Below are 14,063 nucleotides of genomic sequence, written 5' to 3'. Positions count from 1 at the left end.
CTGTCCAGCACTAACTAATACCATATAAAAATAACCGGATATAATACTTAGATATAGGTTCCTCAACCTGCAAAATTAACTATCCTACTAGTACTAAATTCACAACTAACACAAGGGGAGCAATTAGAAAGCATTTATTTGGGTATACACTAGACAAAATATTAAGTTCCCTATCATAATATTTTGTCTATTTTTTGTCAATAATCTTATTTAATATGTGCATTGAATCTCTGGTGTATGATGGTAGGGAGGTTACTATATTTCTAAATCTAGCATCTAGGTATTGACTTGCACATTCTGTTAAGGAGTCTAGCCCTGACACTATGGGTCTACCATGGGGACATAACAGATTTTTGTGCACCTTTAGCAACATATAAAATGTTGCTACCTTAGGATTTTGCCTTATTAGAAATTTACTTTCTGTTTGATCAATGGTACCATTATCAAGAGCCTCTGTAATTTATATTGTTACACTGCTGTAAAAATGTCTCAGTGGGGTTACCAAGAATTCTTTTGTAATTGTTGGTATTAGTTAACTGTCTTTTTGCTTCCTCCATATACATAGCAGTTGGGCCATAGCACTATATTCCCCCCCCCCCCCTTGTCGCTTCTCTTGATCGGTATATTAGACATTTTAGATAATTCCTTTAGTGCTTTTCTCTCCTCATTTGTGAAAGTTGTCCAATTAGCGGACAACTTTGGAAAGTGGGAGGGACAATGTAACGCCCTACACTGGGATTGGTCGGGTACAATTAGTGAGATGTTTAAAAGGCTGCAATACCTGCTTATTCGGCTTGTCAATTCTTACTAAACATTGAGAAAGGCCAGATAACGTCCGAAATGCGTTTGTTTTAATAGTAAAAGTATATTTAATTTGTTGTGTACACCCCTGGCACCTGAAGCAGAGGTATCCTGTTATTGGCCAGGAAACGGGTGTGTGAAACAACTGTTATTAATGGTGGTGGGTAGGATCTAGCAGGTAATCCTGCAGCTTCTCTTTTTATATTATTGTGTGTAATTATTAAAGGTTAAGTTTTATCCTAATACTGTATTACGTTGAGGGTGAGTGCTATAAGCCCTTTTCTTTGGTTCTCTCCTGTCTATGGGAGGGTGGTTGAAGCAACCCCAGGTCATCACAGATCCTCCACCAAATTTCAGAGTGGTGGGTGCAAGATGGGGCTTGTAGGCCTCTCACCCATTTTAAAACCATGCAATAAAGCAGACTTAGCTCTGTGGTCTTATTTCTTAATCAGCAATTTGTTGTACTTTAGATTTAATATTTCCTAACTTACAAAGCCTGATCTGATTAGAATATGTAAAACTTATTCTTACTTTCTTGATAAATAGGTCACATGCTGACCCACCTCTTACAACAATCTAATATTTTCTTGTGCTTTATTTCAGTGATTACCTTGTAGCCAACAGGAAGGTAGGAAAGGATGTTTGTCCAAAAATTATCTATAAAAAAAAGTTAGTCTAGTAACTATGCCTACGTATATTAGTCACTCTCTGCTTTAAAAGTTCCAACATCTTGTTTCCTAAGCTGATGGCTTTTGAAATAATTTATTAACATTGTGTCTGTATTTTTTTTAATTTATTTATTTGTAGATATGCGCTGGTTTGGAGGTGTTCCTCTCATTTCCTTTGGTAAAAAGACTGTGAAGCAACCTATTTATGTAAGTATATTATTTTATCTTCTATTGCTATTTCATTAGTGCCGTAGACCCTTTGGCATATTCCAGGGCTACAGGAATGCGGTTTATTCACTGGTAAATCTATTAATATGTTACGATTATTTTTTGTGGGTTGCTTACCGGTTAGGTGCATTTTTGGTAATGTTTTTTATTTTTTCCAAGTGCTCCAATTACTTTTTTTTTTTTTTTGTAGGTAGTTGATGTAGCCAAGGCTATTATTAATACTATCAAAGACCCTGACTCTGTTGGAAAAACATATGCACTGGTTGGGTAAGTTGCATCTAGAATTAAAGGATCACATACCTTTAAAATGTTTTTATCACACTTTTTGGGCTAAATTTATTACGCTGCATTCACAGAATTTTTTTGGTTATTTCGGGGTACTTGACATTCCCTGCTCTAGCGCAGTTGGTTGTGCCGGAGCAGGGGTGCGGCATTACACAAGAATCCTCTTGTACAATATTACATTTTGACGTGCGATGCTGATGCAACATCGCAAGTAGCGATTTGCAGGCGGACAGGTCCACTACTTGCGAACCACTTGCATGGATAGTAAATCTAACCCATGAAAAGCTATTTTTAAGAAAAATGTTTTGCATTGAAAGGAGAGTGCAGGACACAAACGGTGAGCTAATTAGAGTAGTGTACCAATGTAGCAGACAATCTCCACTGTATTGCGTCTATGAGCTGGGGTTTAAACACATAGATAAAAAGGCCAGTAATATAAGCATTACATGTTCTAATTAATTAGAGCATTTAGAAAGTGATTTTAAGCTTCTTAAAAACTTCTTAGAGACATGAAACTCAAAAATTTTCTTTCACGATTTAGGTAGAACATACAATTTTAAACAACTTTCCAGTTTACTTCTATTATCAAATATGCTTCATTCTCTTGGTATCATTTGTTGAAGGAGCAGCAATGCACTACTGGTTTCTAACTGAGCACATAGGTGAGCCAATGACAATCGAGAGAGATATTATATATATATATATATATATATATATATATATATATATATATATATATATATATATATATATATATATATATAATAGAAGAAAGAGCTGCAGCACTCAAAAAATTTTTTTTAGTGATTTTCAAGCAAGAAAACATAGGCAATGTTTTGGGCTTTGCCCTTTCTCAAGCCAAGTTATTTATATATTTTTATATATATATCCCCGAAAACTTTCCAATAAATGTGTGAATTTTCTTTTACTGAATGTCCTGAGAGTGCATTTGTTGTGCGGAATATTTACTATATTTATGCACCCAGAGGATGACCATTGGACGGTAAGACTATATCTATATATATATATATATATATATATATATATATATATATATATATATATATATCTATATATATCCTATATAATAAAAGGCCAAGTGTGTTTGTCTGCAGCTGTCATGCGCAGTAGAGACTGCGGCGCAAGGACAAACACACTTGGCCTTCCAACTGACCTGGTGTGTCGAGTGGTGGAGTGGGCGTGGCCGGACGGGTGCGTAGTGGGTGCGTGGCTGGGTGTGACGCGGGCGGGGCCAGATGCCGGCCGAGACAGAGAGCTCTAAAGATGGGGATAGAGAGAGGGAGTGAGAAACAGCAAAAGAGAGAGGGAGAGAGAGTCGGCAAAAGAGAGAGGGAGAGAGAGACAGCAAAAGAGAGAGGGGGAGAGAGTCAGCAAAAGAGAGAGGGGGAGAGAGACAGCAAAAGAGAGATGGGAAAAGAGACAGCAAAAGAGAGAGGGGAGAGAGACCGCAAAAAAGAGAGAGGGGGAGAGAGACAGCAAAAGAGAGAGGGGGGAGAGAGACAGCAAGAGAGAGAGGGGGGAGAGAGACAGCAAAAGAGAGAGGGGGGAGAGAGACAGCAAAAGAGAGAGGGGGGGAGAGAGACAGCAAAAGAGAGAGGGGGGGAGAGAGACAGCAAAAGAGAGGGGGGGGGGGGAGAGAGACAGCAAAAGAGAGAGGGGGGAGAGAGACAGCAAATGAGAGAGGGGGGAGAGAGACAGCAAAAGAGAGAGGGGGGAGAGAGACGGCAAAAGAGAGAGGGGGGAGAGAGACGGCAAAAGAGAGAGGGGGGGAGAGAGACGGCAAAAGAGAGAGGGGGGAGAGAGACAGCAAAAGAGAGAGGGGGGGGAGAGAGACAGCAAAAGAGAGAGGGGGGAGAGAGACAGCAAAAGAGAGAGGGGGGGAGAGAGACAGCAAAAGAGAGAGGGGGGAGAGAGACAGCAAAAGAGAGAGGGGGGAGAGAGACAGCAAAAGAGAGAGGGGGGAGAGAGACAGCAAAAGAGAGAGAGACAGCAAAAGAGAGAGGGGGGAGAGAGACAGCAAAAGAGAGAGGGGGGAGAGAGACAGCAAAAGAGAGAGGGGGGTGAGAGACAGCAAAAGAGAGGGGGGAGAGAGACAGCAAAAGAGAGAGGGGGAAGAGAGACAGCAAAAGAGAGAGGAGGGAGAGAGACAGCAAAAGAGAGAGGAGGGAGAGAGACAGCAAAAGAGAGAGGGGGGAGAGAGACAGCAAAAGAGAGATGGGGAGAGAGACGGCAAAGAGAGAGGGGGAGAGAGACGGCAAAAGAGAGAGGGGGAGAGAGACGGCAAAAGAGAGAGGGGGGAGAGAGACGGCAAAAGAGAGAGGGGGAGAGAGACGGCAAAAGAGAGAGGGGGGAGAGAGACGGCAAAAGAGAGAGGGGGGAGAGAGACGGCAAAAGAGAGAGGGGGGAGAGAGACGGCAAAAGAGAGAGGGGGGAGAGAGACGGCAAAAGAGAGAGGGGGGAGAGAGACGGCAAAAGAGAGAGGGGGGAGAGAGACGGCAAAAGAGAGAGGGGGGAGAGAGACGGCAAAAGAGAGAGGGGGGAGAGAGACGGCAAAAGAGAGAGGGGGGAGAGAGACGGCAAAAGAGAGAGGGGGGAGAGAGACGGCAAAAGAGAGAGGGGGGAGAGAGACGGCAAAAGAGAGAGGGGGGAGAGAGACGGCAAAAGAGAGAGGGGGAGAGAGACGGCAAAAGAGAGAGGGGGGAGAGAGACGGCAAAAGAGAGGGGGGAGAGTGCACAAAAGAGGGGGGGGAGAGTGCACAAGAGAGAGGGGAAGAGAGAGAGCAAAACAGAGGGAGAGAGACAGCAAAAGAGGGGGAGAGAGGGAGAGAGACAGCAAAAGAAGGGGAGAGAGCAAGGGGTGGGACCACTGTACTGCAAAAAATGGCCGGTGTACACGGGCTTTAGGACTAGTGTGTGTATATATATAATATTCAAAAGTGTAGCAGCACTCCAGCTCCAAATAGCTTTGTAAAGCTTTCCTTGCCCCGGGTGCACTTCAAAAGTACAAATAATCTGTAGAAGAGGAAGTCACTCACAGGGTCTTGAAAATAATCCAACAAGTCTTTGACGTTTCGGGTGTTACCCCTTTATCAAAACAGCACAATAATAACCATCATACTCACCCACCTTAAATACCCCTGCATATCAAACAATTAGTGCGGTGTTCACCCTGGCACCCGGAAGTAAACTGCCGTCACGTGACAACGTGTCACGCCCGTTGGCATAGGAACCTGGACGCTCAGCTGTGAAAGCCGAGTGTAAGTTAAAAACATTGTTAAAAACATAGACAAAAAAGTGACAGGAGCCGTTATGCCCAATATCAAGATATAAACAATCTACGTGCTCAGGGTATCATAATCATGACCGTAATCAGCATAATCCATACATCATATAACTCCTTTCGGTCTAAGCACTACGCCTATCACTGGCAGAGCAATGTTATAATGCACACCGTGGGGGGTCAATGTTCTCATAATAGAGACCATAATCTGTAACAAATCACAAGCATAGCAATCATAATATTATGCAGGCTAAAAGGCATTCTAGGTACGTTACGTATAATATAGAGTTCGTTAACCTAACATAACCTGAGAAAAGTAAGGGATGTAATTGTATATCACAAGACAGGAGCACAGTAAGTAACCGAATACCCCAGGGCATAATCTTAACATCCTAGCCCATATAGTACAGCAGAGGTAGCCATATAGAATAACAGACCAGTGGTAGTACACATACTGTCAGAGCAGTATACCATGGCCATAAATGTGGCTAACATGAGTCTCATAAACCGCTAATAAGCATCTTTTGGAGTGTTAAGCACATAGTTGCAACCACTCAGTCCATAGTAGACCAATGTTTCAAACCACTGTGTGATGGCATGTACTGCCATATCCTCAAGCCGTTGGTTTACTGAACAGAGTGCTGTTGAGAATATCATCCTGTTTAAAGATTCTTAAGTCCAGAAAGTCTATTGACTGTTTGTCATACAGTCAATAGACTGTATATACGGTATCTTGAACTTGACCCTCGGATGTACTTTATTCAGTTCCTCAAACCAATTTAGCAGTTGCTCTTCTGTCCCTGTCCATAGGAGGAACAGGTCATCAATATTCCGTTTTAAATAGTTGTATCCTATCATCATTAAACAATTGGGTGACTTCATTCTCAAATTCTGCCATGAACAGGTTGGCGTATGATGGGGCCATATTAGACCCCATCGCCGTACCTGCCACCTCTAAATAGAAGGATCTTTCAAATCGGAAGTAGTTGAGTTCTAGGCATAATCTCAGCATTTCACATAATACATCCCTGGGTGGCCCTATATATGGGTACTTGTCGTCTTGTAGCTGCTATTCCCTCCTGGTGGGGAATGGCAGTATACAGACTGGTCACATACAAGGTGACCAGCCAGGCGTTCTCAGTGAAAGGAGGTAGATCCAATATCAGCTTAAGCATGGATGCTGAGTCCAACAGGAAGGAGGGTATGTTGTGCACAATGGGTTGGAGTACGTAGGAGTGGACATCGGCTTGAGGATATGGCAGTACATGCCATCACACAATAGTTTGAAACATTGGTCCACTATGGACTGAGTGGTTGCAACTATGTGCTTAACACTCCAAAAGATGCTTATTAGCGGTTTATGAGACTCATGTTAGCCACACTTATGGCCATGGTATACTGCTCTGACAGTATGTGTACTACTAGAAGACGCAAAAGATTGCAACCGCACTACACTCGTGAATAGGGACTGCTAGTTTGTACCTACATTCAATTTTACAGTGGGTACTTGCTGGAGTGCTTATGCAAGAATCAATGATTCAGAAAAAAGTAGAGTCAGAAATGTGAGTTTCTGGCTCCAAGAGCAGATTGCATTTATTAGCACTTACTGTCCCCTACATTAGGTATCAAAAAACCTTGAAAAGGAAGAAAATGTGGGTGGAGCAGCGTGTATCTATAATTAAAACCTAACTTTTATTTCAACACTTAAAAAAAAGGAAATAATAACATACAATTAAAAACACAAATTCGCGTAGAACTTAGAAATTGGGGTTAAATTGTACCCTTTATTTAGTATTTGGGTGGAGTAACGAAATGAAAGAGGGGTATCAGTGTTCAGATATTATGATACTGAAATACGGTTATCTGAAGAGCTGATATAAGTGTGGATTCTCTTCTATCTCTGACAACTACGTTACTGTATCAAATTATTGATGTGCATACGTATGGTGTTGCTCTGGGTATTATATCTCTCTGATAAGACTGAATAATGTACACCTCCTCTAATGAGCTTGTATATCAGATTGAGGAAAATATAGTATCGTATTTAATTGAATTGATAAGAGAATAAACTTTTATGATTTAAGATTTAGGTGTTGTGTACACGTGCAGATGAAATTATACTATATATGCTGGAATTCAAGTATTGAGAAAAAATATATATATCTGGCTACAATGCGCTATAGAGATAAATGCCTTTAGATAATGCTTAAATAGCAAATTTTATCTAAGTCCTTATAAGAGCGATAGGAGCATCCCCCTTATTCCTGGGGCATTGTGGTCTGTACACAAGCTGTTATATCTTTTCTCTTAATCTTGTTTGAGTAAATATATCTGCAGAATTAAATCGTGCATATAAACACATACATACATATGCAGTTTGTTATTTTAACTCGTTGGTGCAGATACTTTGTATCAATAGTTGGAGATTATATAGGTTGATACTTGTGAAATATATTCTAAAGTGGCAATGTAGCTTAATTGTTATTGTGCTTCTTTTTCAACCTATTTTTTCTATTACATATGGGTACTTGTGAAGTGTTGAAATTACAAACTTCGATCAGAGTAGTTATTGGTTGTATTTTTTGTAGAATCAAGTCAATGTAGGGCTGATTACGCTTTCCCCTTAGTATATATATATATTGACTTTGACTTACTTACAGCTTTGTGTGATTCAGTGTGTTATATATCTTTGTATATTTTTCTAGAATTTTCTTGAGAGTCACTACACTTGGCCTTATGTATTATTACTTAATTTACTGAAACTATTGTATATGTTAGGTACATTCAGTAATATATCCTACTTGCTGGTGCAATATTTGTTCACAATATCATTTATAAATTCTTGTAGTTCGCTTGTATTATTCGGTAATGCTGCTGACTGTATAATACTGTGATGGTTTTATATATCTAGACCCTGATAGCTTGCTTAGATAATTTCACTCATTTTATAGAGCTCTTAATAATTATATTGTTGAGTGGACTGTACAAGTACGGGTCTTAGTTTGTTAACCATAACATCTAGGCTATGTCTGTAATTGTCCCCCGATTTCCAGCAGTATTGCTTGGGAGCCGGTATATTTTAGATATAGCAGTCTTGTGGTCTTTAAAATATTCACTATCGTCTGATAAATTGTAGTGAAATCAGGTCAAGTAATACTGAAACTTATATGCCAGCGGTTACTCAGTAAAGTTCAGAGTCACACTTTTTTTCTCTCATTCACACTGTATTGTTTGTTTGGTTATCCTTGCATTCACATCGTTTGTTTATATTACTGACTATAGAAGCATCCACATCAGCCTTCCCCAACTTATTTTAAATTATTCCCCAATACTCATTCATACATTCATTTTGTTATCTAGGTTCTACGTTCTTTTGAAAATTAAAAAACTAAATAGGTTGAAATCGAGATGTCAACCTCTCCCTAACATGTTTCGCCGTTTGTAATTCCGGCTTTTTCAAAGGGTGACGCGCGCAACAATCTTCGGTGATTTATTGGCTTTGCTCCACCCTGTCGTCAGTTGGTCGCCAATCGGAATCCCTATGTGTTTGATTGACGGCTGTTTGAATTACGTCAATATCTGAATGGATGCCTTATTCTTTAGATTTGTTAGGATTGCTTCTTAAACTTTGGTTTAATACTGATAATGTATTCTATAGGGTTATTGGAGTATGTTTGTAAGGTGATTGAAGTCCTTGAGGCTTATGTCTGTTAGATTGATATCAACCGTAATACATTTACATGTTTTCATAAATGTCCGCTATACTACATTGAATCATGATATATGTTTATACTATAAATAGTATGTATAATGTGTATAGATGGGCTGAATACAGTCAAGTACTTTAACTTAATATTTCTCATATAAGTTTCAAGTTAATATTGACTCTTTATTAGTATCTCTCATATTATTTATTATATGAATTGATGTAAATATATCGATAAATAAGAGGATGAAGAGAATTTATTTTGGAGGGTATCATATGTATATTGCATGCACTTAGGTTGAATAAATCAATCAGACTCTTCTACATTAAACCTAGGTTGTTTCCCAATCTATCATCTTCGGGCAAATGCACATACTACTGATAGATTTTTATTCTATTTATGTTGAGAGCACTCTTCTGTAATAAATGTTATATTAACTTATGGAGGTGTGAATTGGTTGTTTTTGGGTAACGAGCGTGACAGTGAACTGTTGTGAAGATAATGCGAGAATTGCTTTTAATAAGCTTTCTGCAGTGATTTAGAGAAGAGAAGTGGGTGCTACGTGTGAAGATATATTTATTCAATGCTACTTAGGTTGAATAGAATGATTTAGGGAGATTTGTATTCTTTTTGTAAAATTGAATTAGCGATTTCAATTTCTTGTGACAACGTTAATATAACCTTCTAGTGTAGCTATGTAAGACGTTTGTATTGGGGGGATTTTTAGACCTACTGAGGTGCAATACTTTATCACTCTATATGTGTAGTTATGTTTAATATTGTAAACATGTGTCATACTTGAAATGTGAGTGATCGGTGAAGTTTGGCTTGTCATTGTGAGTGGCGGTGTAATGTGCTCTTGGATGGTGATAAAGGTGATGTAGGGGATAAAGGGATAAATGTGAATACAAAATGGGGGGTAAAGACACAAGGGGGGTCGAGTGAAAAGGGGGACTTGGAAAGGAGTGAACGTGATTACAAAGTAAGGGATGAGTGTTAGGACTGTGAAGGAGAGGTGAAAAACACAACGTGAAGTAATTTATTAATATAATAAGATTGGAAATACTAACTGTGTGAGTATTACATTTATTAAATTCTGATTGGTGAATTTTGAGTAATAGTTTTTACTGAATATATTTTGTTATTTTACAGAAGAAACCTTAACGTTTGTACTATTTAGATATGAGCTCTTAAAGGGACACCAAGGCTTATTAATATCATTGTATGATTTTTCGTGCATGATTTGAATGACATATTTTCTTTTTCTGCATTATAAGAACATTGAATAGTTATTTTGTTCATTTAAACCTTTTGGATGAACGCAATCCATAAGGTATATCCATTTAGTTTCTATCTTTTGGAGGGCCTTCTCTAGGTCTCCTCCTCTTAGTCCTAGGGACAGCTTTTGGACGCCGTAGCATTCCAGTTCAGAGGTTTTGCAATGATGGTATTTTAGAAAGTGAGATGCTACAGATGTTAATTTTTTATCTTTTTGTAAATCTTTGGGAGCATTACGAATATTTCTTAGGTGTTCCATGATTCTTGTGTGTAACTTTCTAGTGGTCATTCCTATATAAGTATAGGGACACTTGCATTGGAGGGCATATATGAGTCCCACAGTGTTACAACTTATGTATGTTTTGATTTGGTGTGGTTTGCCAAATCTGTCTGTGATCGTTTTTTTCTTTTTCATCATGTGTGAGCAAGTTGAACAGCTTCCACAGGGGAAAGAGCCTTTCTCTGGAGTTCTTATTGGTTTAGTTTTCTTGATGTAATGGCTAGGACTTAATCTTTCTTTTAGATTTCTTGATCTTCTGTAGCTGATTTCTGCTTTTTGACCAATTATACTTTTTAAAATTGGATCAGCTTGTAGTATATGCCAGTTGTTTTGAATGATTCTGATGACTTCTTGTGATTGGTCATTGTAGGTCAAGACTAATCTTGTTTTGTTGTCCTGTTTTTTTGGTCGGACCTTCAATAGGTCAGATCTGGGTGTATTATATGCTCTTTTTTTAGCTTTTTGAATGGACCTTTTACTGTAGCCTCTCACTTTTAACCTATTTTCCAGTTCTGTGGCTCTTTTTCTAAAGGTTTGCTCATCTGAGCAATTACGTTTGATCCTAAGAAATTCCCCAATGGGTAACGACTTGGTGGTATTGGGTGCGTGTGCGCTGGTTGAATGTAATACGTTGTTGGTGGCTGTTCTTTTTCTGTATAGGTCTGTTGAGAGTGTACCATCAGGGTTCTTCTGAATGAGTAAGTCTAGAAAGGATATATTGGTTAAGCTTTTTTCGTAAGTTAATTTTATATTTAATTTGTTATTGTTTAGATGTTCCAGAAAATTATCCAATTCAGATTCCGGTCCTTCCCACAGGAATAAGATGTCGTCGATATATCTAACCCACATTGGGATATATTTAGTGTATTGATCATTTGTATCTGAAAAAACATGTTTTTGTTCCCACCAACCTAGGAACAGGTTGGCATACGTGGGTGCACATGCAGTGCCCATCGCTGTTCCTTGGGTTTGAAGATAGTATTTGTTATTGAAAAGAAAATAATTTTTGGTTAACACGAACTTAAGTAGATTTATCATGAATTCATTATAATCTTGACTTTCTTCTGATGACATACTCAGAAAGTGTTTTACAGCATTGAGTCCAAGTTGATGATTTATGCTAGTGTACAAAGACTCGACATCCGAAGTTACTAACCATGTTGTTTTGGAAATATGGATATCTTGAATGATTTGTAATACTTCCATGGTATCTCTCACATATGATGGAAGTTGAGTTAGGAATTGTCTGAGTCTGAGATCTATGTACTGGCTTGCTTTCTCGGTTAAGTTGTCGTTTCCTGATACTATTGGGCGACCAGGGGGTTGCTTATTGCACTGCTTATTGACTGCCTTTTAGCCTGCATAATATTATGATTGCTATGCTTGTGATTTGTTACAGATTATGGTCTCTATTATGAGAACATTGACCCCCCACGGTGTGCATTATAACATTGCTCTGCCAGTGATAGGCGTAGTGCTTAGACCGAATGGAGTTATGATGTATGGATTATGCTGATTACGGTCATGATTATGATATCCTGAGCACATAGATTGTTTATATCTTGATATTGGGCATAACTGCTCTTCAATGTACTGTAACTACATTATGTTTCACATTGCTCCTGTCACTTTTCTGTCTATGTTTTTAACTTAGACTTGGCTTTCACAGCTGAGCGTCCGGTTGCTATGCCAACAGGCGTGACGTGTTGTCACGTGACGGCAGTTTACTTCCGGGTGCCGGGGTGAACACCGCACTAATTGTTTGATATGAAGGGGTATTTAAGGTGGGTGAGTATGATGGTTATTATTGTGCTGTTTTGATAAAGGGGTAACACCCGAAACGTCAATAAAGATTATTTTCAAGACCCTGTGAGTGACACTTCCTCTTAAAATATATATATATATATATATATATATTTTATATTCAGCCGCTAGAACATAGGTTGTTTGTTGCTCCTGAGCTTACCTAGATAAACCTTTTCAGCAAAGGATAAAAAGAGAAGTAAGCAAATTATAGAATAGAAGTAAATTAAAAAGTTGTTTAAAATTGTATGCTTTGTCTAAATCATGAATGTCTTATTATGACTTTACTGTCACCTTTTAATTGATCTTTCAATTTTAGCAAGTCAAACCCTTATACCAAATTTTAGTAAATTTCTTTAATATATCCAAACTTAATTATTTAAAAAATAAGCATACAGTGCAGCAACATATAATTTAACTACCACAAATATGTACACACACAGAGATGGGCATATTCCTGATCCATTGACAGGTCTGGAGACAGCAGGGAGTCGTACACAAAAGTTAGCAGCAATTATAATTACACTCAGAGCACAGACAGTGATATAATACCCTTGAACAGAGGGATAGAGAAACTTTTAAAATGCACGCCAAGCAATGCCTTTGGCCAATCATAGAATAACATTGGAGTACTTAAACTTGTTAAGAACTGCAGATTTACAGAAAAAGTGCTGGTATTCTGGAAAGCATAATGTGTCATCCTGGATAAGATGGTACAGTCATCATTTATTCAGTGTGTTGTGGGCCATAGTTTTTCAAATATCCCTAAGGCGAATGGTGTAATAAAATATAAACTGAATTCCCTTTCGTATTCAGCATGAGTTCATATTGACTTAAAATTTCAAAATGTATTCACGATTGATGCAACTTTTTATCTAAATCTTGCGATGGTCAATGGCTACATTAAATAACTTTTAAAAAAAGAAAAGTTTAGAGCAAAAATAACAAAAGTCAAATGTATGTGAATGTTCTCATTAAGATTTGGTTTGTGTTGTTGATCTGCAATATGTGTAGCCATTTCTCTCTAGCAGCTATTCTAGTATGTTCCTGGTATAATTAGATGAGGTTTAAATGAATCCACCCCTGTTCTTATTAGAGAGGTCCTATATAGGTTGTATTCACAACCAAAGTATGTTTGTACAGAATCAATTATTTAATTGCATCTCATGTTCAGTATTAGTGCTGGACTCCATAGATTTCCACTTGAAATTGGCAAATAAACTTAATTGCTATGTTGCTATACCCGTTTTTCATGCAGGGTTAAGAATATAGCCCAGTGGACCTGTTTTCTCAAAGTGTTTGGGTGGGGTTTGTAATAGTTTATAATACAGTTAACATTTTGTTTTGTTTTTAAGGCCTCACCGATACCTTCTCCATGATCTGGTAGAATACATATTTGCTGTAGCCCACAGGCCGTTCCTCCCATACCCTCTGCCACGTCCTCTTTACCAGTAAGTGATGTGCATCCAAATATCCTTAACATTATTAAAATATCAAAGCAGCCTTTCCTTTTTCAGTTTTTGTTGATACGAGTACTTGTGACTAGTTGTAATTATTGCTTTACTTGTTGGTTATAGAATAATGTCCATTGTAAAAATGTTATTTGTTCCATTAAGGTATTTTAATTTGTTTTCTAATTTAGTTTTAAATAATTTAAATTTGCATTGCCTTATAGGTAAAGATGCAAAAAGTGCAACACATACTTTTGTGCA

General features: G+C 38.3%; 1 protein-coding gene across 1 annotated transcript in view; it reads left to right on the top strand.

Moving 5' to 3' along the window:
- The window catches only part of NDUFA9 (NADH:ubiquinone oxidoreductase subunit A9), an 81,725-nt gene that overhangs the window by 17,193 nt on the left and 50,469 nt on the right, over positions 1-14,063 (top strand). Inside the window, exons 7-9 of the mRNA XM_053718737.1 lie at positions 1,609-1,676; positions 1,888-1,964; positions 13,707-13,802. Of these exons, the coding sequence (XP_053574712.1) occupies positions 1,609-1,676; positions 1,888-1,964; positions 13,707-13,802 (241 nt within the window). The remainder of the gene's footprint in view (positions 1-1,608; positions 1,677-1,887; positions 1,965-13,706; positions 13,803-14,063) is intronic.

The sequence above is a fragment of the Bombina bombina genome, chromosome 6, assembly GCF_027579735.1.
Source record: "Bombina bombina isolate aBomBom1 chromosome 6, aBomBom1.pri, whole genome shotgun sequence".
In the NCBI taxonomy this organism is placed as follows: Eukaryota; Metazoa; Chordata; class Amphibia; order Anura; family Bombinatoridae; genus Bombina; species Bombina bombina.
This window is presented reverse-complemented; position numbering and strand designations above follow the sequence as displayed.